Raw genomic sequence first — 27,999 nt, forward strand, 5'->3', positions numbered from 1 at the left:
GCTGCATTATTATTATATAGAATACAAATTTTAATAATTTATATGTATATAATTTATATAAAAATATATTTTTTTTTTAAATAATAATTATAATTATAGTTAAACTAGTTTCGAAGACAGAAATGATCAAATTTATATTTCAATAGCAATAATTCAATAGCAATAATTCAAATAATTAATATGTAATGATATATTATTATATTAAAAATAATATAATAAAAACAAAAATTGGGTGTAAGTGAGTTTCGTTGTTTGACAAATCTTAACTATTATTTGAATATAAACAAATTTTATTTAATAATTTATACAATTTGAAACAAATGGGTAGATTATTTTGTAAATTACTTTTAAAATAATAATAAATATATTATACATTATGAATGAGTATTTATATAAATATAATAGTGAAGAATGAAGAAATATATATGCATTAGAAAAAATATTCTTTAATTGAAAATTATTTAAATGAATGAAATGGAAGTGTAAAGTAAGTTATTCAATTTTATGTTTACATTTTTATATAATAATTAATAAATATTAAGTAAAATAAATTACAATAATAAAGATTATACATATAATTTATTATTAACTAATGTGCTTTTGTGGTATTAATTAATTGAATTGTTTTACCTCATATAAGTGTGGTTAGAATGTAGGTTTTATGTTTGCCTGATATTTTAGAATTATTTTAAGGGTATTCACAGTATCGAGTAACGAATTAGATAACCAAGTAAGAAAGCAGTAGTGCAAGGCACTCTACAGCCACTCTACACAATCTAGATGATCGTGAAAACCCCAAATAATATTTGAGCCTGCAATGCGATATCTCAGGGAGGAATACATTTAACTGCATGTAGCATAGATTACATATTGTTCCAATATTTAAAAATCGGTGGTAGCTAAAGCTTATCACAAGAAAGCTTGAAGAGATTATGTAGGTTATTTTAAATGGAATATAGTGGTATACTATTAATTATTAATGCACTAATTGTTTAGCATTTATAATTGCAATTAATATACAAATGACAAATAATTAAGATCAATATATAGTAAGTGGCAAATTTTCAGAATGAAAACTTTCATATTTTATTTTTATTCGTAGAATATAATAAGAACCAGCATTCACAGTGCAGATATTGTTAAGATAAAATTTTTTTTAATTCAAGTGTATTCGTAGAATATAAATTTAAATTTTTTTTTGCATTAAAAGATGTTAAGAAAGGAAAATCAAGCACATCAAAAATGTCGAATAAAAGTTTAACATATCAGTTATCATTTATAGATAGTGAATTCGATTAATATTGCCATGTAAGTAATACTAAATCTAAACATATATTTGACCGATGCTCCACTTGGTCTCATCTAACATATATAATGCAACAAAAAAGAAGAAAACGTAGAGAATATGTTCCCTATACATAAATAAAACATCAAACATTTGAATAATTAATAATATAATATGTAAATTCAATTTAATTTTACCAATTATTAGCACAAAGTTAACCTAAAAACTTTCCTCGACGTTACGCCTAACTAATAATTTTTATATTCATTCCTAACTTTTCAATAACTTAAATTTACTTGCTTAACTTAACATTGATACGCTAGTGATATCCTTATTTAAAGCACCAATTTCAACATATCCATTTTCAATATGGCCATTTAGATGTACTGTAGTAGTATTGCAATCGGAATCTGATGCACTCGTGCTGGCACCGCTAGAAATGTGTCCATTTAATTGTAAATTATTGGGTATAGTTACTGGAGACAATTTGCCATTTATTTTCAAATTTTTGAAAATATTACCAACGTTCACTTCCTCTTCATCTGAGGAAGCATCTGATAATTGTCTAGGTGATAGACGGCAACCACGTGCGATATAATTATTTAAACGTTTAACAGATGCTAAAATGAATCCCAAGAAAGGTGGTGACGGTTTTAATGGACGTGACAAATATTCTGGATGGTATTGTGTGGCAACGTAATATGGATGGTCTTTAAGTTCAATTATTTCCATACGCCTCTTACTTTCATCATAACCAACAAATTTCATGCCATGTTTCTCCAATTGAGGCACATAATCTGGATTAACCTCATACCGATGTCGATGGCGTTCATCAATTGTTTTTGGATTTCCATATAACTGCTTAATAGTACTGTACTCATCGGAGAAATATGTTGTGCGTTTGCCTAACCTCATTGTACCACCCATAATACCGGTATGATGTTCAGGCATATCAATAACAACAGGATTAGCTGTAGATGTGTCATTCTCTGTAGTGTTTGCATCTTTAAGATTCAAAACATTTCGTGCATACTCTATTACAGCTGCTTGTAGACCTAAGCAGATGCCAAGGAAGGGAATTTTCTTTTTGCGACAGAAATGACAAGCAATAATTTTTCCCTCCATTCCACGTGAACCAAAACCACCTGGTACCAATACACCATCACAATTGACCAGCAAATGCCAAGCTTCATGATACTTTGAGGGTGCATTATCACGTGTGGCTTGCTCAAGATGACAGGCTTCAATGAATTTTAAATTTAATTTGTAACCAGCAGCAAGTGAAGCATGTTGTAGAGATTTGACTACAGAGGCATATGAATCTTCCAATTTTGTGTATTTCCCTACAACAGCTATAACAACTTCTTTTCTCAAAGTTTCTGAACGATGTGCTAGATCCTTCCATTGTTGTAAACATCTAATTTAAAATGAAAATCATATTAAATTATTGTATTTAAATCGAAAAAAAATATTAATTACTTCTCTCGTTTTCTGGGTTGTATATTTAACTGTAAACGTTCATTCAAGAACTCAATTACACCATTTTGTTCCATTAACAGCGGTACATGGTAAATTGAACTTAAATCATGTATGCATATGACTTGTCCAGGTGCTACATGACAAAAATTACTAATTTTCTCTTTGACTTCCAAACCAATTGGTTTCTCCGAACGACATACAATTAAATCTGGACTCAATCCAAAACCACGTAATTCTCTTACAGAACTTTGTGTAGGTTTAGTTTTCGGTTCACCAGTAGAACGTGGTGATGGCACCAATGATACATGAGCAACACAAAAATTTTCTCTCTTAACACGAAACTGAAATTGTCGAAAAGCTTCTACAAAAGGCATGCCTTCTATATCACCGATCGTGCCACCCAATTCTACTACACACACATCGGGTTTTGATGTTCCATGCACTGGATTCTCAGCCACACGTTCTACCCATTCTTGTATGGCATCAGTTATGTGTGGCACAACTATGAAAAGATAGTAATTAGTGGATTACAACCGGAATATATTGAATTTACGTTATTGCAAATACAAACCTTGTACTGTTTTTCCCAAATATTCACCCGTTCGCTCCTTTTCAATAACTAACTTATAGATTTTACCAGTTGTTATATTATTGTCTCTGTGCAAGGTTATATCAAGAAAACGTTCATAATTTCCTAAGTCCAAATCTACTTCACCTCCATCATCCAAAACGTATACTTCACCTAAAATATTATTTAAATTAAAATAAAATTTAATTAATAATATTTAAGTTTTATATTAAAGTAAAAAAAGTTACATCTCAAATTCCGTAGTAATCACACTTTTTATTGTGCATTTTCATTGATTTTTTAAGCTATGTTCCCTTTTCTTCAATTTTTCGATACATAATCACCAAGTTTGAAAAAAATCTTTAGATAGTATTTTGTAATCCAATAAATAGCAACTTAGTATTTATTAAACCAAAAAATTTTGGATAGTAGGTTTATATGCTTGGATCTTGTATTTTAGCTGTATTTATAGTATTTATTAAACCAGAAACTATTGAATAGTCCATATTTCGCACTAATTTTGATACATGTTTTTGCTTTTGCTTTTTTTATAACTCTAGGTTTATTTGCTTGGATCTTGAGTTTTGATAAATAGCTGAATATATAATCTTCAATTGTCTATATTCCACACTAATTTTGATTCATCTAATCTACGGAATTCATTAACATAAATGAATAACTTTTGCTTTTTTTATCATTTTAGGTTAATACTCTTGGATCTTGAGTTTTGATGAATATCTAAGAACATAACCTTCAATTGTCCATATTTCATAATAATTTTGATCCATCTCTACTATAGAATTCATCATTATAAAAAAATAAGTTTTTTTTTTATTTTTGATTAATATTCCTGGTTCTTGAGTTTTGATAAATAGCTGAGAACATAATAGATAATACTGTACATTTTTCGTGATTATTTGGTCTGTGCATTAATAATATTAATATATAGGAAACATAATAAAAAACAATCTTAACGAACATCATCCTTGAGTGAGCAGTTTTACTAAAATGAAATTTTTGGTCATAATTTGGAACAACTTAAGCTTTTTGGACTCTTGGATTATTTGGACTTTTGAATTTTTTGGACTCTAAATTTTGGACTAAATTTAGGTAATGATGAATGTTCGCTTAAGAATATGTTAAGTACATCTGTCTGGGTGTGAAACATGAAAGTTTACTAGATCCATCAATTCGCGAATACAAGTTTTCATAAACAAATGTCTAAAGACGCATCTTTAAAATATGGTGGCCAGAACGTAAAACATACAAAATGTCGAGAGTGAAATCAAGAAACGAAAATGGCAATGGTTCGGACATACGTTACGCAAGCCGAATTCCTGCATCGCGAAGCAAGCCCTAAAGTGAAACCCACAAGGCAGTCGAATTTTTTCTTTTTCTCGTTTCTCTATTAATTATACTTCCGAATAATCGTTTTTCTGTGTCGTTCATGGTTTTAGTAGATTTTATTTCAGTACTGTATATGTTATATCGCTTATCGATTTGCCGAGTGTATATCCTAACTAAACGTCCTTTTTTCGATGATGTTGTTTTGACAATATAGTGATACCGCGTGCTAATGGTATCAAGGACTCAGATTTGCCATAAGCATCACAGTATTATTACATATTTCATTATTTACTGACATATCATTTATGAACAGAATTATTTTTCTAATTTAAAATTTAAACCCATAACACAATAGTTTTTAATAAAAACGGAACATATATTTTTTTTCAGCATATACATATTTATATATATATATAATTTATTTTTTACTTTTATAAACTATAAACATTTTGATTTTACACGTAAGTATAAAAAATTTTTAAGTTATACTTAAAAAAAAATCATTTTATATTTTCTTTTTCGATTTAATGCAACAAGATTCTTAAAATAAAAAAATATCAATACAAGTATTCACAGTCTATTAAAACTATTCTAAAAATAATATTAATATTATATATATATAATTTTCATAAAAATATTTTACAAATATTTATGAACTCATCAATTCACTTTTAATCCCTCACTTCGATTCCTCCAAGTCCTCTTTGTATAACTCCTTGAAGATGAGTTTCTGTATTTTAGTGCGTGTCCGCAACTTTTGTGCGGCAGAGAGCTGTTTCATATAAGGATATAAACTAAGTAAATAGTGATAATCGTCATCTTCGGGTACTAATGGAGGTGAGTTATCCATAGTAGATGAGCCATTGAAATTACTGTCCTCGGATAGACGTGGTCGTTTTAATTTCAATGAAGGTATTAAACCGTTGGAATAAGAATGTTTAGTGAAATTAAGATGCTCATGACTACCATGCAGACAAGTATTGGAGTTAAGTGTAAAATCATCACGTTCCTTATTTAGAACAGTGGTTGTTAGTGTTACTGCAGATTGTGGATGATGCGCTTTGTTATATAAAGGCGGTGGTGAGACTGAACGTATTTTATGCTGTTGTGTAGGCAATGAGGTATTTACTGTTAAAGGTGTTGACGATGCATTGACGGCCGGTAAGGATAAGTTAGATGTTGTTATACTTTTAGTTTTATCTGTAGATTTCTTTGATAGATCTTCTGCTTCTTTTTCGATATCATCGACATGCGTTTTAAGCATATTTTTTGTTGTTGTCTTGAGAAGTGAACGTGTTTCTTCCGTTTTAATTGGATTTGTGACTATTGATTGTGAGTGTGCCGCTGGTGGAGTTTCTGGTATATCATCATCCTCATCTTCAACATCATCTTCATCGAACTCTTCGTCACTATCATGCATGCGACGTATCAAACCATTTGTTAGATCAGGTTCAACAACTGTCTTCTCACAATCTTGACTTTGCTGTGTAAAGAAATAAGATTGATCTTGTTCGTTCTTTGGCATACGATGTCTCATATGTTCAGCTAAAAAATATATGGGATGATTTAATACATAAATTTTACATTTAACCGATATATGGTAACAGAACTAGCAATAGATAAGTGGATCTCAGAGTTATGTTCATATTTCAAAATAATAAAGAAATTACAAAATGTTAAAATAAAAAAATTATCAGAGTGCATCAGTACTTTGAAGTATCGAATAAAAACTATTCGCAAAGTTACATGTGAATATTAAAAAATTATCAGTTCTTAGTGTAAAGAAATCTGAACTTATATTAATAATTTGTCCCAAAACTGGACTTACTCCTAATACAGGTATTACAGGTATAAGTTCCAATGTCACTCGTCTAGATATAAAACTCAATTATTCCCAACAGAGACGTTACTTGGAAAAAGATAATCATTCCTAACACCAAGATACTCAGTTCTTCTTATAGAAATCAACATGGGTTGCGCTAAAATTTTGTTGTCACAAAGGGTACAATCTGCTTGTATAGCATTATCCTCCTATTCTAGTTATTTATCCATAAGATCATAATAAAATATTAGTAGAAGTGTTATATTCAGAGACAACATTAAGTCTTCATAGGGAAACTCATATTATTGAGAACGTAACACATGGTAACATGGTGATTCATCAGATAATCTGCCAACATCTGTTTTGCCAAGAAAGGCATCTACTTTCTTTGTTTGTAAAGACAATCTAACTTATCAACACTTATCAATGATATATCATATGAAATTTTATGTTTTAACATATTTGTTAAATTTATCTCCCTGTATTAAAAAAATTAATCTGCCTGCTCAATATGTTATTCCCTTGGATCAAAATCCGAGAGATAGGCTTCCACATTACAGACAGGTGTAGTTTTATGCTTAACATATTTGTTAATTTCATCTTCTCGAATTCAGGAAAAAAATTTCCGTGTAATATAATCTTCCCTCGGCTCAAAACCTAAGAGAAGTTCACATATGACAGACAGATATAATCAATCGATTACTCTTGCTTTACCGATAAAACTTTATATGGTTTCTGATAAAGTTAATTTACGTATGTCTAAAATCGCTAAAGTCGTAAAATAACAGAAAAACGTTGGGGAAGTTGGGGAAATAACCTTATTTGTAAGATTTCTCAATAATCTTAATTTTCATCATAATATTTGATAATTTTTTATAAGGATATAAGGAAAAATATTGGAAATCTTGCGCATTACGACCAAATACTGTTTAGATTATTTCCGCAAGAATACTCTTACGATAAGGTATGCTTATCGTAAGGACAAACAAAATCCTGTAGGCACCCACCCGATACTGTTTGAAGTATAATTGATAGTGAGTGAGTTTCACTTGTAATATTCGACCAGAGATGTAAATCTGTTGTCCTGACTAATGCACGTTGGCTTCTTTAATGAGAGTATCATGGTGATTGTGGTGAAAATCTAAAGGTACGTAGGTAGAATGTTTGTAATCATTACTTTAATTCGATGTGAAATTCCATTTCACAACTGGGTGCTATGCCTCAAAGAATAGCAGATGTGTTGTTGTTGTAGTAACCCGCAAGGACCTGCTTGTGAAGTTCCTTTGGGAAATGTTATACGGATCTTTCTCGTCGAGTTTTTCCGGGACGTAGACCCGGCCGTTCTTGGAACTAGCAGAAGTATTAGAAAAGTCTCGCTTACTATCCAAGGAGGAAACTACAACTAAACGTATAGCTTCAATTGGTACCGGCAGAATTTCTGTTAATTCTAATCGGAGCGTTTATACTGACACGTGTTTTAAACACAACGTGGTATTAAGTATTAATGGCAGTTTATAAACCTATTTACTCTGTTGTAATATATCCAAAAATCTATTTTGCTACTTCTGAGGCACATATTCATACGTGGAGTAATGGAACATGGACTATTATATATCTTACTCAAAAATAGTAGCGCATAATAATGTATCCACTTGGATTCAAATACAGCCGGTTCTATTAAAAATTCACCGCTATCTGAACGTGGTATACGTTTATATTCCACACGAAAATTATCACGCAAACCCTTCCACTTGGCCTTGAGAACCACTTCTGGAAGAAAAAGTTATTTATTTTAATTAACAAAATTTAAAAAAAAATCCATTGTAACTTACTTGGTAGACTATGTTCTGTAGAAAGTTCATCCCACATCTGTTCTAGAAAAGCTTTATTGCAATGGAAATTACGATTCCAGATTGCTGGACGCACTTCCACATCTTTTATAAACTGTTCCACATTAAGAACGATTGTGGATTTCTTGGGAGCCATTTTTGCTCTTATGATTAAAAATGTTTTTTTTTTGGTTTCTCTTTTTATTTTATTTTAATTACAGTTTTTTAATTTAATAATGTTTACTTTTATTTGTATTTTTTTTTTTTTTTTTTGAAGAACTGCACTGCACGCTAACAGCTATAAATTGAAATGTTAACTGGTGAGTGACTACTGACGACGACTGAGACTGAGCACACGAAAGTGTGCAAGTACAGGCGGCGCTGATTTTGAAAATGAATTTCAAAAACGCTACTAACTGCAACGCAGCTATTGAACAAAGCAAGGAAGGAAGCAAGCAAAGTAAAACAGACCAACCAACTTATGTTAAAAAAAAAAAAACAAATAAATTAAAAAAAAAAAAGTAAAAAAGAAATTTTAAAAGCAGAAAAAAAGCCGCTTCTGCTCTGTTGGACTCTACGACAAGCTGTAGTCGCTATGGCACGCAAAATATACAACAACAATAACAACGACAGCAACAACAACTGGCAAATGAATTTTACAGCCAGAACAAAGAATTGAGAGTAGCATTACTAACAAAAACTACAACAACAACAACAAGCAGTAACAGCCCAAAACAAAAAATCAACAAATAAGTAAAAACGTCAGCAGCGCAGATGGATAATTTGACACGTTCGTCGTATACGTACATATTCTATCAACGCTGCCGCTATGCCGTGCCCTGGCCTGGTCCTCTCTACTACACAATATACACATTGCAGCAATAACATCATCTTAAGCTCGCTTGCTTGTAACAACAGAAGCAGTGCAAATGTTAAAGCAACGCGAAGCAGCAATCAGCACAGTGCAGTCAACAACAACAATAAGAATACCAACAATAACAGCAGCAGCAAAAGAGTGTAATAAAACAAAATCAGTTAAGCGAAGGCGAACGCTTCAGTATTGTTTGTCCAGGCAATGATGATGACGGCTATTTGACAATCACAATCACACACATGTAGGCAGCACAAAATAATGCATGCTAGCTTGAATGACAGAGACAAAAACAAACAAGACAGACACTCAAACTAAAAGATAGACTGTCTGTCAGTCGCAATAAAAGTAAAAACAAAAGCAAGTACAACTACAACAACAACAAAACTAACAAGTGGTATATATATATGTGTGTGTGTGTGTAAAAAAAAAGCTGGAAAACGTGGATATAAAGCGGCCGGTATAAAGGTACTAACAAATATTTTTGCGCTAGCATGTCTGGTTGAAAGTGTTTATCACAATCAGCGAAATATTGAAAGCCGCTAGCGCAAAAAGTAAAATGAAACACAGTGCAGCAAAATGATAATGATTGACTCATCGTCGTAGCCATAATCATAATCATCATCATCAGCATTATTTTATCTGCTTCTTATTACCTTCATCAGCATCGCCTCGCTTAGCCGACAACAACAATAAGAATAAGGCATGCTCAAGAATATCAAAGTGCAGCTGTTATTACCAATTTTTTTTTTTTTTTAATTTTGCACACTGAACGCACCTCTTTTTACTTTTTTTTGGGGCTTTGAGTAATGTCTCATTTTGTTTTTGCTTTGGGTTTTACTTTAGCTTTGGTAAATATTTCGTTGCGTTTTTAGTTCCAAGGAAAAATAAGTAAAGAAAAGTATTTTGTGTGTGTGTGTAAAATAAGTGCAATTTTTGTATGAGCCGTCGCACGCACATGTTACAAGCAACGCTGACGAATGAAATGGAAAGAAAATACATAAAAAGAAAATCTGGGTAATTGTTTTAGCAGAATGATCTGACTATGACTATGACATATAGCGGCGATAGTGAAAATGAGCGTTAAAGTTTATAGTATGTTCTCATTGCCTTCATTAAAGCAGTTTATTTGATTTAGGTTGCTAATGATGTTGCTAATGATTAACTGCGAAAAGCGCTTTCGCAGAATATTGGTTTGCAGCAGGATAATACGTTCAGAATCATAGGGCAGAAGAATCACAGTTGGAATTTCTTGATTCATACAAAATCAATTTATTTTTCAATTTTTTAAATGAATTATTAAACTTTAGAGTTTAAAAATAAAGTTTATAGTATGTTCTCACTGCCTTCATTAAAGCAGTTTAGGTTGCTAATGACGTTATTTAACCGCACAAAGCGCTTTCGCAGAATATTGGTTTGCAGCAGGATAAAACTTTAACAGAAAAGAATTTCCGTTGGAATTTGGAATTTCCTGATTAATACAAAATTAATTTTTTTTAATGAAATACAATATTCTATTAACAGAATAATATTAAAATTTAACAATTAAAAATAAAAATTTAATTAATTAATTCAATTATTCTTTAACTCAATGATTTCCTTCTAATATAAATACAACAAGTGAATTTGTTAATACAACTTTTACAGCAAATTAATAAAATTCCTGAAAAATGTGCAAACATAGAACTCAACTACGGCTTTGCATCAGCGCAGAGTCAGTGCGCTGACTCTGAGCTTCAAACTTGGCAGGGCATGAGTTCAATTCTTGGTACTTGCAGTCTCAAAAAATTATTTACGAATAATTAAGGCCGTGTGCGAGTTCGAGTAAATTAGGGTAAAGTAAATTGAAATTTGTTAGGAATTTTTTGCACTGCACTTATGTAAATATTTATTTATTTATTTGTTGCACTTATTTATTATTTTTGGTTAAAAGTTTTCAAATTTATGTATTCATTTTTAAAACATCTTCTACAATTTTCACAATGGTAACACATAATTTACTCAATTTTTATTTAATTTACCCTAATCGAAATTCTGGTAAATACCAGAATAAAATCAATTTATTCGTACTCGTATAAGGCCCAAATATAAGAAATAATTCCAAGATCACTGATGGATGATGGGTATTTGGCAATACTCAAAACAGCTGTATGGTCAGGCAAAAATTCAATTAATTAAAAATAATATAAAAATGTTGTTGTTGTAGTTCACTACTGTTCGAAAAACCTCTTTACCTAAATGAAATATAAAACTTTAGACTTTAAAAATCTATAGGCCATTGAAATAAATATTAGAAAAATGATCATAAAAATAAACAAAACAAAAATGGCTTACTCTTTATTAATTGGATACGAACCCCTAAAATAACAACGAATTTATATTAACAACAAAAGACAATAAACACAGCACCACTAGCGCGACAGGAAATGCTTAGCAGATTTTTTTGTTTTCAAAATAGCCGCGCGCTCTGCCGAAATTGTTGTAGCATTTACGATTTACGAAATTCGCGTACGTAAGTAAATGCAAATGGCATGTATGTGTGTTCGTGTGTGTGTATGTGTTCGTAAGATTGTACGCAAATTCAGGGATATATTATAAGCACAAAAGGAAACATGAAACTGAAGTTATAAAACCGAAGTCAATTTTAGCAGCGAAACAGCAGCGTTTGTGCTAAGTTTTTGCTAAAATGAAGCATAAAACTCAGAACGACGAAATTGCTCACGAAAATGGCAGACGGAGTCAGCCAGATCCAATTAAATAATCAGTGAAGCGGTGATAAAAGTAAGAATTCTGTGAAGAATACCAAATGGCAAAAATAAAAATGTTGTAAAAATACAACATTTAAACAAAATAAAATAGCTACTAAAAGGAGAAAAAAAAAACACATTTTAAAAGTAGTTAGACATCAAATAAAATTTATAAATATCGAAAGCTTATAAGACCTGAAGTGAAAGAGTATATAGTAGAATATATTTTACTTATCCAATAGTAACTAATGGCTGCGAGACATGGAGAATAACAGAAACTGAAGCAAGCAAAATAGCAGAGTTTGAAAGGAAAATACTAAAAAAAATTTCCGACCCCGTGAAAGAAAACGGGATGTATCGTATAAAATACAAACACGAGTTAGAACGGCTAGCTTAAGGTGATAAAATCAACGAATTTATGAAAAAGGAACGAATCAGATGATTGGATATGTGATAAGAAGAATACCGGATATGAGAGTACCGCTTAAGATTTATGAGAACGAAGTAGAAACGAGCAAAAGTAGAGGGCGACCAAGAAAACGATGGAAAGACAGTGTGCAGCAGGACTCAGAAGCAGTAGAACATAAGACATTGGAAAACAAAAGCAAAAAAAAAAAACAGAGAAGAATGGAAGACTGTTGTTAAACAGGCAAAGGTCCTATATGGACTGTATAGTCACGGATAATGATGATGATATATAAGTCGTCAAAACTAGATTAGTTTGTTTTCAAACAATGCAAAAAACTAGAACCCTAATCAGAAAACATTACTCCCAGATATATAAATTTCTTATGCCTAAGTGATTTATAGACCCTTGAACATTATCATCAGTAAGAGCAATTTGTGTCACATCAAAATTTTCATTTCACTTGAATCCTCCTTATGATTGCAATATTCATAGATTCCTGAAAAACGAATATATATCATGTATCATAAAATTTAGCAAAATTACTATATAACATTTGTTTAACGCTTAAAAAACGTTACAAACACTTTCTTAACAACTTCTATGGTATATTTACACTTAAGTACAGTAATCCCCCCTATAACGCGGTACTCTTACAGAGGAGATGACTGTATATGTTTGAATCTTAGAACGTAAGCCCTCTTAGATCCGATCCTAGTCACAGATTTTACCCCTGGTCTTACTTCTGCGCTCACGTTATAACCCTACTCCTTACCCTCTAACCCTATCTCCCTAATTACATTCATTCTTTCTAGCGTAGATAAACCTAGCCCGCTAGATATTAAGCCTATTTGTTCTCATCTCTCTCTCCTGATTACTGGAAGGAAGTTTCCACATTGCTTCAATTATTCCTAAGATGTGATTTTAGTGGATTCAAGTCTAACATACTGTGGTTTTCGATGCTTTCAACCTACTGTGAAAAAGTCTCTCTTAAATCTATTACTCCAAAGAAAAAGTAAGCGTTATGTAATTTAGAAGCATTATTGCTCACAAACGCTAAGAATGAAAAAGTATAGTATTATACTAGGAAAATATATTTTAGTTTAAACTACACTATAAATATTTAGTGTTTAAAATAAATGACTAAACAAAATTTAGCACCCTTTTTTAGTACTACGTTTAGTACACGAAAACTTACCACCTCAAGCAAAGGCTCACTACAAAGCAAACACAAGTCCTACCTATACCACAGTAGCTTGTTGCTTTAACCCATAAATTATGCAAAATTACTTACTACCACCTACACTGCGCGAAACCGAGGTGATCCATCAATTATGTACATACATTCATCGTTAAAAAAAATTTTTTTTCTATATAAAAAATGCAATTGAAGTTCATCCCGCAAAACAAAAAAACAAATTTTAATATAATATTTAACTGCAGTCACCAAAGAATATAATTGAATAAAAACTGTAACAACAACAATAACAATAACAACGGCAATTGCAAGAAAATTACAATTAGTTAATGCTGCAGAAGAAACAAAAAAACAAAAACAACAAGCAACACATTATGCAAAAAAAAAAGTGAGAAAAAAAAAACTTTATAAAATCAATAAAAACACACATAAACTAATAGCAACGCTTGGACTCGGCGACACGGCGTATATGTGGACGAACGGTTATCACGTGTTGGAAAGAATTTACACACTTCCACTGCTGATTGCAGTCAGCTTACAACTAACCGAATTGAAAATTCAGCAAAGCATAGTTGTGAAGCTCAACACAGCCCAGCACAGCACAGCATGGCGGCATAGGGCACAGGCACGGGCACCGCACCGCAGCGCAATGCAAAAACCAAACGCTCCTCGCTATGCTTCAACTTTTGTGCTTGTCTGCCTGTGACTATGACTGTGCCGTGCTAATGCTTGTGGGCATACAATTGGGGGCTTTGCATTTTATACAATTTTTGGGTTTTTTTTGTTTGGTTTTTGTAATTTTTTTTTTACTGCTTTTTCGCATTTCGTTTAGGTTTTGGTTTGAAGCGGTGAATGAAGAGTAAAAACAACGCCAGAACCAGCAGTAAGAATAACAACAACAACAGCAGCAGCAGCAAATATATCAGCAGTAAAAGCAACGACAAAACGAAAACGCGATGATGATGACGATGACGACAATGAGCAGGAGCAGAAGCAGAAGCATAAATTGCTGGCTTGGCTTGGCTTGACTTGGTCTGGCATGGCATAGCATGGCCTGGACGGGCAGGCGAATGTGCATGGATGTAGTATAAATGGAAGAAGATGGAGAAGACAAAAGCAGAGGCCGCTGTCGCCGCAGCTGTGATGTATTTGCAAGCCAACCGACAAAGCTAAAAACCATTTTGTTGTTGGTGACGTGATGACGATGATGATGTTGAGTTTGAAGACGACGATGAGGATGAGGGCAAAAGCAGGCATAAATGCCACCCGAAATTCGACAAACAATTTGAAAAGCGAATGAAATGGAAGCAGTAAATGGAGCCAAAGCGAATGAAACGTAATAGCAATGGCAATGGCAATAGCAACCAACGGCTACGGCTACGGCAACGAGCAGCAGCAGGCATAGGCAGGCACAAGCACAACAGCAGTAAAGCAGTAAAATAGCAACAGGAATACGAATGCGAATGATGTCGAATTATACGTACGTACGTACATACATTTTCTGCAAGCCTACCTACAAATAAACATGCTTACGTACGTTGTGTACGTGTGTGTGTGTGTGTGTGTGTATGTGAATGTGCGGCGAGTATATGTATATGACAGTATGTAAAAACAACACACAGCTTTGGCGCAGAATTGAATTCTCGTACGAAAAATTAAAATAGGCAGTCATGCACTCACTGGCAACTGGCAACCGACAACAGTAGCGGCGGCGGCAATAGCAGTAACAACAAAAGCAACAACAACATAACGTAAAGCAATATGGCACAAGGGGAGCAACAAAAAAGTACATACATTGAAATTCAAAACGCTTCGGTCGTAATAGTCTGTGTGGTGGCATGATAAGGATGCTGATGATGATGCGGTGACGCTTTCAAGTAGGCAACCAGGCAAAGCAAGCAAACTGCGTATATAACCAAAATAACAGAAAAAAAAGGAAGTAACCCACCAACAGAAAAAGCATTACAACAAAAATTCGCTAACAAATGCAATACAAAAAGCAAATCAAAACAATGTGTACAGAATGAACACAGCAGAGTAGAGCAGAGCACAGCGGAGCAGCGCAGCGCAATAACAATATCAACAGTATTTGTTGCTAAATTGGTAAATTCTAGCCCGGACAAGTAAGGCAAACGCTTAGCAACACACCAAGCAAGAAGGACCCACTAAAGCGCAGCTAATAAAATGAAAATGAGTGAAATAAAAAGTAGGAAGCAGCAGCAACAACACTACACAAAGTTGCTAAAAACAATGCTAAAGTATACAGCGCAAAGCGTAAAGGAAGCAGTAAAGAGAATTTAGTCTAAAAGGAAGGCAAGCGTACAACACAGAAACCAAAGCCGAAGAAAAAATACAATGAAAACATGCTTCACTTCAAATACAACAAAAACAACGAAACCAATAACAACTACACATGGAGGCGAATAAAAAAAAATAAAAATATGTAAACAGAAATTTCAACGTTCAAACTGACGAATTGACTTCAATCTGCCTGCTTGACTCACTGAGTGACATACACATATACACACAGACAGACAACTTGCACAAATTTAATTTGCATTAAAACGTGCACCGAAAGCGCGTTGCCGGCAAAGTAAAACGCGCACATTTTTTGTTATTGTTTTTGATTTGCGTGAAACAAAAACCAACAAGGAAAAAAAAAAATAATATCAAAAAAAGCAATAAAATCAATGTGCATAAGTATAAGGAAAACCAACCAAAATGACAATGTTAATGAAATCAATAGAAGAGAAAATGATGAATAACGTAAAATAAATCAAAATAAATGTAAACCAAAACAATTGCTAAAAACAAAACACAGAGCAAGCGTTCATTTAATTACACAAAGCAAAGCAAAGCTTTGTAGTAAGCGTCGACGCAGGCAGCTACGTTAGCAGAGCTGAGCAGCAATGCAATGAAGAATAAGTTGACAACAACAAATGTGCACTAAAATAGTGTAAGCAAACAGGCGGCAGAAAAGCATGCAATTAGTTTGACAGCCATTAGCATCAGCAATATTGCATCGTAACTTTGAAAAAAGGGGGGGAAAATAGTGTGTAGGGCGAAATATGCGTAACTTCAGTGCTCTTATTTGATGAAAAACCACTGCAGAAAATAACTGCAGAACTATTTTTGGAAAATAGTTAAAAACTTCATCACACCTACACTCAATTTTTTAACCTAAATAATTGCTATGAGCGTTGCAAAAGTTTTCTAGAGTTTCCTTTGCTTCTTTTATTTTTATTATGCTTTTGTGAATGCAATGAAAGGGATTACATATTAAACATAGGATGGCGGCCTGTGTTTTGCAATAAAGACGACTCTCGATATGAATATTTTTAGAAAAGTTTTGGAAATCATGTTAATCCCTTGGAGATAAACCGAAATTTTGATCGATATTTGAAAAAATTGTAATTACAGGTGTCTCTCGTTTAACACGGTACTTGCACAACATGGTTTTGATGTTACAAAATACAAAATTGTTTGGCTATAATTACACGGATACGATATTATACGGTAGAAAGGTTAGAATTTTATATCAAGTTGGATAATTAGATAGTTACAATTTCCAATGATGGAATTTTTTTTGTCAATTTATTTATTTTTATTTTTTGGTGAATTTATTTATTTTTTTTTGTCTATTTATTTTTATTTTTTTGGTAAATTTTATTATTTTTTTTTTCAACTTATTTATTTTTATTTTTTGGTGAATTTATTTATTTATATTTTTTTGTTAATTACATTTTTTTCAAGAATTTATTTTTTTTTTAAAATTTATGTTATTTTTTTAAGAATTTATATTTTTTTTTAAAAAATTTATATTTTTTTTTGAGAATTTTTTTTTTTTTGGTGAATTTATTTATTACTTTTTTTGTGAATTTATTATTTTTTTCTTTTTAGTGAATTTATTATTTTTTTCTCTTTAGTGAATTTTTTTTTTTGTTTAATTTTTTTTATTAGTGAATTTTTATTTCTTTTTAGTGAATTTATTTTTTATTTTTAATTTTTTTTGGTGAATTTTTATTTCTTTTTAGTGAATTTATTTTTTTTTTAATTTATTTATTCATTTTTTGGTGAATTTATTTTTTTTGTGTGAATTTTTTTTTTTTTTTGTGAATTTAATATTGTTTTTTGTGAATTTAATATTGTTTTTTATTAATTTGTTCTTTTTAAATTTATTTATTTTTTTTTTATTAATTTGTTCTTTTTAAATTTATTTATTTTTTTTTTATTAATTTGTTCTTTTTAAATTTATTTTTTTTTTATTAATTTATTTTTTTTTATTAATTTCTTTTTTTGTGAATTTATATATTTTCTTGGTAAAATTATTTATTTTTTTTTTTAAATCTTTCTTTTATATTACAATTATTATTTTTTAAAAATTAAAACATTTAATTAATTATTATTATTTTTATTTTATTAAATTTATTTTTTATAGAATTTTATTTTGATAAATTTTTTTGTTTTTGTATTTCACTATAATAACGAATTTGATTTTTGAATATTTTTTATACATTTCAATATCACTAAACTTAAAATTAAAGATATCAAAAAATTATATACCTCAGAGCTTGATTTCAATTAAACACAATTCAAAATGCATTTTTTTATGTTATATTAAAGTTTAATATAGCACGGTTTCGATATAACACGATATCAGGAACCGTAACAGTTATCATAAAAAAAATAAAAATCACCTTATAACTATTATCATTCGCATTTTAAAATAAAACTCAAAAAATAATAATAAGTAAATTTGCTTTATATTATAGTCATCAAAAATAATTATTTTATGTGCCTTTTATTTTTTCGCGTAGAAATAACTCTTAAAATTCTGCTTTTTATTTTAAAACGCACAAATAACTATTATTTTTGCGTTATAAATGTAAAAATCATTAATCATGGCCTGCTGAATATTTTTAAAACGTAAATATAGAATGCACTTTAGATACAAGGTAGTTGTTTTTACAAAATGTATTAAAGAGTCACCATTTTCAATCTTAACCGAAATAAATATGGGCGTAATACAGAAATCAGGATACATCGAAAACGACTTTCAATATCTCAAAAATAGTTTATTCAAATAGCTTTAGATGTATATTAATTTTTAAGTCGATCTAATATTTTTAAGTCGATTTAATATATTATATATTTTCATGCTATAAATGGTTTGAAAATTATTAAATTAATTTTTTTGAAAATGTTTCGACTGTTTTCTCGGTAAATTTTTTTTGTTTTAAAACTTTTCTAATGTCGCCTGGAAACGACGCTTTTAGTTCCTCGATATATTTAACCTCTGTCTGAGTGAAATAAGTAGCTTTCTTCTGCGAATGTTACACACAATCTACTTTACATAATATTAATCAAGTATATATATTTATATGAATTATGTATGTATATAAATACCAATTCACATAAATTTCACCAAATCCAAAAATAGTGACTATAAATATTTAGTAATCATTATATTCGGTCAATTGTAATTGCACAATTCCTATAAATAACGGAAGATTTAAATAATAAAAAAATCTATCACAATTACATCATATACGGTTACTTTTACGTTTTTTTGTTAACGACCTTTCAGTATATGGAGAATTATGCATACATACATACATCCGGTACTCAAACCACTGACACTGACAATTATCTTAACCCCCCTTTCAGGCATGATGCACGATGGTTGTGAAATACAAAATATATTGTCGGGTACGAGCACTTCAAGCAACCGACATCAATTTCACCAGGCAATCGAGTATTTCTCAATTTTGGTCCCGAACTGTATTAAGATGATAAGTTGCTTTCTATGAAGAGATTTAATTTGATGTCATAATATTTAGACTTGTGCAAAATAGTGATTTAAAAATAATTACAAAATTTAACTTATATAAATAATTATACTAATTTTAGATGCATTTGGAGTATTAACAAATATTTCTATTTGAAGTAATTGCAAAAATCCAAAACTTTAAATAATTTTATTAGAATCGAATTAATTTTTACGGAAATGCAGAAACTATTAAAACCTGTATAAATGAATAAATCATATATTATATACATATATATACATATATTTTTGTTTAATATAAATAATTAATAGAAATGAATTATTCGAAAAGTTTTGCATCCAACTTCAACTCTAATGCTTCAACTTCTTTAATCCCACTTAAGACCTATATGGATGGTATCACTTTTTTATTTTATTGAAATTTTTCAAATACAAAAATCAGAAATAGACACTGGGGACAAATCAGGAGAATAAAAAGACGAGTTCATCATTTCGAAACCTAATCGGAAAATTTCGACTATCGGACGATCATTTAATACAGTAATGCTATCTGGTACGCTCCAACTATAATATAACTATATTTCTAATGACGGGTTATTAACCTTATGCCTTGATCATCCCCCAACTGATAACACTCTTCTTTTTCTTTGGAGCTTCTCTACTGTTTTAATGAGATTTTTTGATTTCCGGAGTGAGGTAGTGAGGTAGTGAAGTCACATTACATAAACGTGACTCTGTTATGAATCCGCATAAAAAATCAACTTTATTTTTGTTACATTGTTCTAAAAGGATCTTGCGAATTGGATCAACAAAGCACTCAAGCTAAATGTTCCGAATATCTGTAAGTTTTCCAACTTTGTTTCGAATTAAAATATTACCATTTAATATACTTTTTAGATGTTTTTGTCAGTGGAAATAGTTTTAGGCCCTCTAGAACAGTTTTCATTGAATAAGCGGGTACGATCAGGTTTGAAGTATCAGTCATACGTTTTTCTACGATTGCATATATTGGCGTGCAGTCTTTAAAACTGTATGAATACCCTACGTAAATTAAAATTATAAATATTTATTTATTTATTCATTACAGAAAACGTGACCAATAAATTTAATTAAAAATGCAATGATTTAAAGGGAAAATTTTTTGAATAAATTTTTGAATTTATTAAATTAGATCTTTATACTAATATATCAACTACGATATATTTATTTTAGTGACGTGCTTGTTTAAATGTTTATATAAAATTGTTGTTTATTATTTACAAGTTATTACCATAATCCTATAATAGACTCTATAATATTTCTACAATTAGAGAATTGCATTTAAAACAATATACTCATGAAACAAATATATAGTATATATTATAATATGTAAGTTACATAAATATCAAAAAGGCCCTTCAGTAATAAAAAACTACAGAAAGATGGAAAAAATTCCGTAAGTGCAAGGTCAGAATAATTAAATATAACTCGTTTAATAAAAAACCTTCTTGTTTTTGTATCTATCTCTCTCTCTCGATTTTTTATTTCTCTAAATTTTTTCTCCTCCATTTTTAACTTCTCTTTCTCTCCATTTTTCTTTATCTCTTATTTGTCTCTATTTTCTCTCCATTTTCTCTATTATCAGTTATCAGTTTTTTTCACGATTCTGTTTCCTTTCGCTTTGTGTTTCTCTATTTCCCTTTCTTTTTTTTTTCTCTCCCACTTTCTGTCTATCTCCTTTTTTCTATTTTTTTATTTGTTTCTCTTTTTTTCATTTTTCTATCTTTTCTCTTGAAAAAACTCTCTTGCTATTTTTTCTTTTTCTCTTTTTTTTTTCTTTTTCTCTCTTTTTTTTCTTTTTCTCTCTTTTTTTTTCTTTTTCTCTCTTTTTTTTCTTTTTCTCTCTTTCTATTTTTTCTTTTCTCTCTTTTGATTTTTTATTTTTTTCACTCTCCTCTGTTTTTCTCTTTTCTTCTCTTCTTCTTTTTTTGGGTTGGAAATCAAAATATACTTCCATAAAATCTGAACTTATTAAATTAGCTTAATAACTTATTATCAAAATTCAATGGAACTCTTATTACAGTGAATCATCTAGAGTAAAATTTTGGACTATGGAGTAAAATTTTAAACCATGGAGTAACATTGCTTTAGATACTAACTCGTGTTTCATCAAGCAAAAAAGGAAAAACTCAATCGAATATGGCAATCATCTCTATTATTTAGATTAGTATTATTTAGACTAGATAACACGGGGAGTATAATTACAATACCTCAGCTGAATGAAGACACCATCACTCTCGTAGTCGCGTCACAACTAATATAGTTAAATAGTATACGTGGCAACTAACAAGTCAGTTCATCTGGATCCTATGAAATAAACTGATCAAGAACAGTAAAAAACTGTAATAAATTAAGATTAACCAGTAATCACTTTAACGCCATTTTCTTTCAAAAGGTTTTTTTAACTTTGTATCTATTAATACTTCAATGCATCTAGATCTCTATTTCTCAACCTATGGTACGCCCCACTTAAGGCATTAAATGTTTATTATTGATGATGATTGTTTAAAGATGATTATATATCGTATATATTAATTATAATATATGGTATATTTATCTATAAGAAAAAGTGCGACTTAATTTATTTTATGGGCTCGTTATAGTTGTAAATTCCTGAACTGTACTCATTGAAGACTAATAATATTGCAATAAATACAAAAAAAAGAGTCAAAGTTATCTTTTTAATATCAAGAGTCATAAAAACATAGACAAACACATGAATAACGTCGTTTTTAATATGCAGACAATAAACATAATCTGAGAATAACAAACGTATTAATTGTTTAAATATATGAAGTCGCGTCAATTGACGCGATTTAACATTGTTTAGACTGGATAGATACATATTGGTTTGGGTATTATTTAGAAATAAATGTTAAGGTCTTTTGAGCTCATTGTGCTTACCCGAAAAATTGTTAAACACGCCAGCTGATAGTAGGTCAAATTAATATAACATAATTAATATATACAAAAAATTATAGTAATATAAACTTTACTAAAATATAAATAAAGAATTGATGTTGTAATAACACTCCTGTTATTAGGTAAAGTTATATATCAAAAATGGTAGAAGAGTGTTAACTTCTAAGGATATGATTTACAAACGTTAACAATCAACATAAAACTTGAAAAATGAGAATCATTTAATTATGTTGTAATTTAATAAGTAAATTAATTACAGTCGTATTAACGATATTATTTATAGCCAATTAAATGTTTCAGTGGTTAAGTTGGTTATAGTCTTTCAGAATAAAGTCTACCAACAGAATAAATGGCTCAGCATCACTTGTCTACGAGAACTAAGTTAGGCCGAAAAGCGAATCAACTGAGAACCCCAAGAATGGTAGAATGACATAGTGCTTACAATAAAAACAAAAATATTCGGTCCTTATTTCTTTCGAAATTTCCAAAAATTAATCGGGTAAACATCGACGAGATTTGGTTTCAACAAGATGCAAGACGACAGAACTTGCCATACGGCCATATTTATTGCAAAAAATAGTCAAAAATTGGATGATCGAATGAACCATGTAACCCGAAGACACGTCGGACATATGTCGGAAATCAACTCACAAAAAAAAATGTCACTTTACCAGATTATAATAAAAAAAATTTCATTCCAACAATATTTATGTCTTCTATTATCATTTTAAGTTCTTTTGCAGCTAAAAAAACATCCGATATATAATTAAGCAGTATCCCCATATATTTTCATACGCGTATACACTTTCACGTTTGTATATATAGAATAAGGACCTACGTTCTGTCTTTGACTGTTTATTAAATATGCTGAAAAGTGTTACTTCTAAATTCTAGTACTTAGGTCCATTTCGTACGAAAATTACCATCAAACACTATACCGTCTGCTCAAAAAGTACTCGGATTTTGTAAATAAAACACACAAATTTAAATTTTATTCCAAATTTATTTTATCTCCTTCAAAATATGGTCCTTCTGAAGCGATACACATATGCCAACGCTTATCCAATCTTATAAGTGATTATAAGTGTATGGCAATCACATATGCTATACACTTTTCGTAAGCCCGTGAAGGTATGGCTTTTAGTTCCTTCGGCGAATTCTCTTTTACCGATTCAATCGACTCAAAACGCTTACCACGAAGGGGCAATTTGAGTTTCGGGAACAGGAAAAAGTCGCACGGCACGAGATCTGGCAAATATGGTGCCTTAGCGATGACAGTGGTCCCGTGTTTGGTCAAAAAATCGCGTACAACAAGAATTTTCCATAGTAAAAATCGGTAAATGCACTTGAGGTAGTCTCACATGGCGCTTAAATTTGTACCATATGTCAAGAAAGAATGTACCAACATAACAAAAAACAATTTTTGAAAATGGTCTATTACTTAAGGAGTAGTTAACAATCAACAAAATCCGGATATTTTTTGAGCAGAAGGTATATAAAATGCCCACGAAATTTTGAAAACTTTTTTTTTGAAGATTTATATGAATTTTTCCAGCGAAATGGATTGAGTACTAGGCTTAATATACAAGAAATATACCAAAATACAAGTCTATTTGTAGTTGTTATTTTTTATGTAAAAAAGAATACAATCCGATAGTTTTATATTCCTAGAACTAAGCTATATAGGGAAAAAAGTTGCTCAGAATATTGAATCCTATCAATCCGTTGTGACCCTCGGAAAATGATTATTCATTCATCGTTATTACTATAAACAACAAATAAAATAAATTCCTCTCGGATTTTTTGCCGTAACATCTCATCATCATCATTCGTGACTATACAGTCCATGTAGGACCTAAGCCTGACCTTAACAACAGTCTTCCATTCTTCTCTGTTTTTTGTTTTTGTTTGTCGTAACACCTTCACTTTCTGAATTCGTTATGCGGTTTTAAATCTATTGATATGATTTATATTTACACATACTTAAATATTAAAATGATTACACATATATAATCAATTAATGGCTATTTTTATAGAATTACTACATCAAGTAAATTACTATTTACTGTAATTATATACATACATATAATAGAGTTCAGTTCATTCATTTCATAAATTAATTGAAAGAAAGAAAACAGATTATTAAATGTAGATTATCTACGTTGGACAATGCAAAATTTTGTTTTTTTTAAGGGAAGGAAAGAATAAATTGTTATTTCAAGTGGCCGCTTAATAGTTCGTTGAGATAGTGATTTAGTAGAGCAGAGTAATCTGATGGAAATATAGGTTGAAAAATAATTAAGTGGTGTAAGTAAGTAGTCGATAACGAAATGTTTTGGTTTGGAATTTTGATATGTAATTAAAAATATTGTTTTTAAGTTATTTTATTAATTATATACAATAACATAAATACTCGTGTATATATAATAAATAAAAATATATAAATCTTTCTGTACCAACTAACTCTTTATCTATTAAGAAAAATAATTTTTGGATAGGATTTCAAGCTATAATAAAATCTTTTCTGATATTTTTAATAGTAAATTTTTCTGACTTGAAATAATAATAATTATTAGTAATTAATTTAAAAATATTTATTATAAATTATATCATATTTTTATGACTTCAAGTGTTTTGTTATGGCTCAAATATTTTAGACGCAGATTGGCTTTTTTATAATATAATATTTTATAAAATATTAGTAATTATATCACACAAGCTAAAATATATATAAATGTAATTTATTTATTTTTTTCCTTTTTAAAACAATAAATAATTTTACAATTTTTAACCGATTCGTCGACTAGAGAGCGGTGTGTCTTTGACATCGTAATTTCTAGAACGGAATCAAGCATACAACTTCTGGATCCAACGTTTACAGCATCCTCACCTTAAACCGTACAAATTTCTTTGCACATTTCTTAGTAGCAAAATTATGATATTTTAGTAATATAGGATCACAAAGATAATTTCTTCAGATATTTCACATATTTTTATCTATCTCCATCAACGACAAATTACACCACTGCCTTGACAAAAAAAAATGTTACCTGAAATATCACCTTTTAAATACGTGTTAGTTTTACATTATCCGATTAGTGTTGGCACATGTTTGGGTATCAACACCATCAGATGTATCAGTGATAATAAATCCACGGATATTTGTTCTATAAAAATTAGATAAGTAGGCTCACTTGCACGTACTTTGCTAAACCAGAAACCCATCCAAATCAACACGCAGTTTATTTATTAGACAATAGTAAAATGAAACCAGCATGTTAAAAAGATATCATATATAAGATTTAGCTTTTTAAAATCGAACCTTAAACGACTGTCTGTAAAATTAATTAACACATCGGTTGATAAGTCCGTAGAATAACGCACCGTATCGATTATTATGAAACTGGAGCTGTTGAAGCGAGATAAAATGTGGACCATTTTACTCCAAAATCGAATCAACAGTCAACTGAATGAACAGCAGCGGACAAATCTCGCCCTTAGTGGCCAAAAACGCAACAGGCACCTAGCAAGGTAATGGTTTTTTGAGATGCGCGTGAAATTTTGTTCATTGACTACAAAAATTCCAGACCCTCTAAAGCTATCGCTAAGAAATCGTGAAACAACGTCCCAATAATAAAATTTCTCTCTCATCAGACAACGCGCCACAAGTCGTTGGGTACTTTTGCACGAACTATAGTTTCAATTCTTCACCAAAGGTTCTACGTGGTATTAAACTCACAGTTTTCCTCTATATACGATAGCACATTGGACCAATAGACCTAAGTAGATCCCCTAGGAATCGCCGGTATAACCTAACGTAACTTAAAGTTTGAATTGCTTTCATGCTCATCATATTAGCCTGATTTGACCGTCTGCGATTACTATCATCTTGCAGACCTCAAAAAAAGATACAGGTAAAGATATTTGTGGCTCTAATGAAAAAGTTATCGTCGAAACTAAAGCATATTTTAAGGGCAAAGATGAATCATACTACCAAAGAAGTAAAAAAATGTTAGAGAAGCGTTGGATTGTGTTAATATCGAAGAAGACTGCGTTGATGAATAAGACAAATTTTATCAAAAAGTTGTTTTTTTGGTTATTCTATCGATTTATCAGCCGATGTGTTAAAACTACTGTAGAATTATTTTGTTACATATTCCAGTTGGTCTCATTGGAGACTTATTGGTTCTTATTGTAACTACTAAGTACAATAATATAATTTGATTATTACTAATAATTTAGTTTCCAAATAAAATTTATTATAAAAAAAAAATAACTTTTTATATAAACACTTAAACAATATAATATATAAACACTCAAGTACAATGCAAAACAATTTCGCATTTTTGGCAAGATGCCCACATGCAAAATGTCTATTTAGAATAGAAACTGGTGACGATGCGGCAACAGCCAACAATTTTGTTTTTGCTATTTTAACATTTTTTATTTTATTTTGAATTGTAAATTTTATGCACTTATAAAAAAAAATACACGGAAGTAGAGAAATTATTATGGGAAACTTACCGTGCTCGTAGGGTGAAAACGTTCCAGCGTCTATATTAATGTATGGATCAATTTTAATTGAAGTAACATCCAAACCACACGATTTGAGTAGCGTTCCGAAGGAGGAAGCAATAACACCCTTGCCCACTCCACTAATGACGCCACCTGTTACCAAGATGTACTTCATGCTGCAGAAGATAAATACTATGTTTATTTAACATTTCGCGCCTTTTTCATGCAACATATCTTGTTCTCTTTATGTTCTTTTAACAATAAACACAAACTCACCTGCAAAATTTTACTTAAAACTCTAAAAAAAAAAGAAATTTTATGTAAGTTAATTTGCGCGCCCACGCTTAGCGTTCTAGATTATGGATTGAAGCGTTGATATGGGTTAGTTTTTGCACACACAGCACGCGTCACGACCAATTTCAAATGTTTGTAACTAAAAACGGCACAAGTCACTAAACTAAATCACTGCTCTGAGCTAATGATTTTTCAACGGATATAATATATGTTTTGCACTTTCAATTTGTAGTTACACGATCCCAACGAGTGATATATATACAAACTGCGTCGCAATATGCAAGGTTTCACAACTGCTATATTCGCGAGCACGTGCTTGGAGACAACTTAGTTTCCTGATATAAACTCAACGAGACAAAGTATGATTCTAAGCAGCAGCAAGTCTCAATGTTTTGATATTGCCAACGAAGTGGCACGATTGTTCGACACATGTTCATTTTCCGCAAATACACGGTTGCATTTGGTGGTAACAACAAAAGTACCAACAACGTCTATACAATGAGCAAATAAAGCATATAGTGCGGCAGCAAGTTATGGCCGTGTGCGAGTTCAAGTAAATTGATGGTATATTGAGGGAAATAATAAATTATGTCGGTATGACAGCGAATGTTGGTATTTACCAACATTTCGAGCAGGGTAAATTAGTTAAAAATTAGGTAAATCAGATGTTACCATTGTGAAAATTATATAAGATCTTTAATTAAATAAATAAATTTGAAAAATTTTAGCCAAAAAATAATAAATAAGTGCAATAAATAATTAAGGACGTGTGCGAGTTAGGCTAAGTTGATGTTAAACCAAATGGGAGATTTTTTGGTATTTTTTGCACTGCACACATTTAGCCATTTATCAACACATATCGACACATCACTACATTATCGGCACAACT

General features: G+C 30.6%; 2 protein-coding genes across 4 annotated transcripts; both read right to left on the bottom strand.

The window, feature by feature from the left end:
* Positions 1–575: 575 nt before the first annotated feature.
* On the bottom strand, positions 576–27,517 carry LOC119673267 (CTP synthase). 3 transcript variants are annotated; one of them, XM_038084527.1, is made up of 5 exons: positions 27,093–27,517; positions 26,826–26,992; positions 3,336–3,506; positions 2,765–3,266; positions 576–2,702 (listed from the first exon to the last, which is right to left on the bottom strand). In XM_038084527.1, the coding sequence occupies exons 2-5, from the start codon at positions 26,989–26,991 to the stop codon at positions 1,586–1,588; spliced, it is 1,956 nt and encodes a 651-aa protein (XP_037940455.1). In that variant the 5' UTR covers position 26,992; positions 27,093–27,517; the 3' UTR covers positions 576–1,585. The 3 variants fall into 3 exon arrangements, with proteins under 3 accessions (XP_037940455.1, XP_037940456.1, XP_037940457.1); XM_038084528.1 differs by having other exon boundaries at positions 26,826–27,008; XM_038084529.1 differs by lacking the exons at positions 26,826–26,992; positions 27,093–27,517 and adding an exon at positions 8,334–8,524.
* Positions 5,073–6,314, bottom strand: LOC119673269. Its single transcript, XM_038084530.1, has one exon. It carries the CDS (start codon positions 6,214–6,216, stop codon positions 5,359–5,361), a length of 858 nt encoding a protein of 285 aa, XP_037940458.1. The 5' UTR covers positions 6,217–6,314; the 3' UTR covers positions 5,073–5,358.
* Positions 27,518–27,999: the final 482 nt, after the last annotated feature.

This window comes from Teleopsis dalmanni, chromosome 1 (genome assembly GCF_002237135.1).
Source record: "Teleopsis dalmanni isolate 2A chromosome 1, ASM223713v2, whole genome shotgun sequence".
In the NCBI taxonomy this organism is placed as follows: domain Eukaryota; kingdom Metazoa; phylum Arthropoda; class Insecta; order Diptera; family Diopsidae; genus Teleopsis; species Teleopsis dalmanni.

Coding starts and splice junctions, on each gene's coding strand:
- LOC119673269 (XM_038084530.1), bottom strand. CDS start 6,216: ATGAGACATCGTATGCCAAAGAACGAACAAGATCAATCTTATTTCTTT.
- LOC119673267 (XM_038084527.1), bottom strand. CDS start 26,991: ATGAAGTACATCTTGGTAACAGGTGGCGTCATTAGTGGAGTGGGCAAG. Junction 3,507..26,825: donor GTTTTCACCCTACGAGCACG/GTAAGTTTCCCA, acceptor ATAATATTTTAG/GTGAAGTATACGTTTTGGAT. Junction 2,703..2,764: donor CAACCCAGAAAACGAGAGAA/GTAATTAATATT, acceptor ATTTTAAATTAG/ATGTTTACAACAATGGAAGG.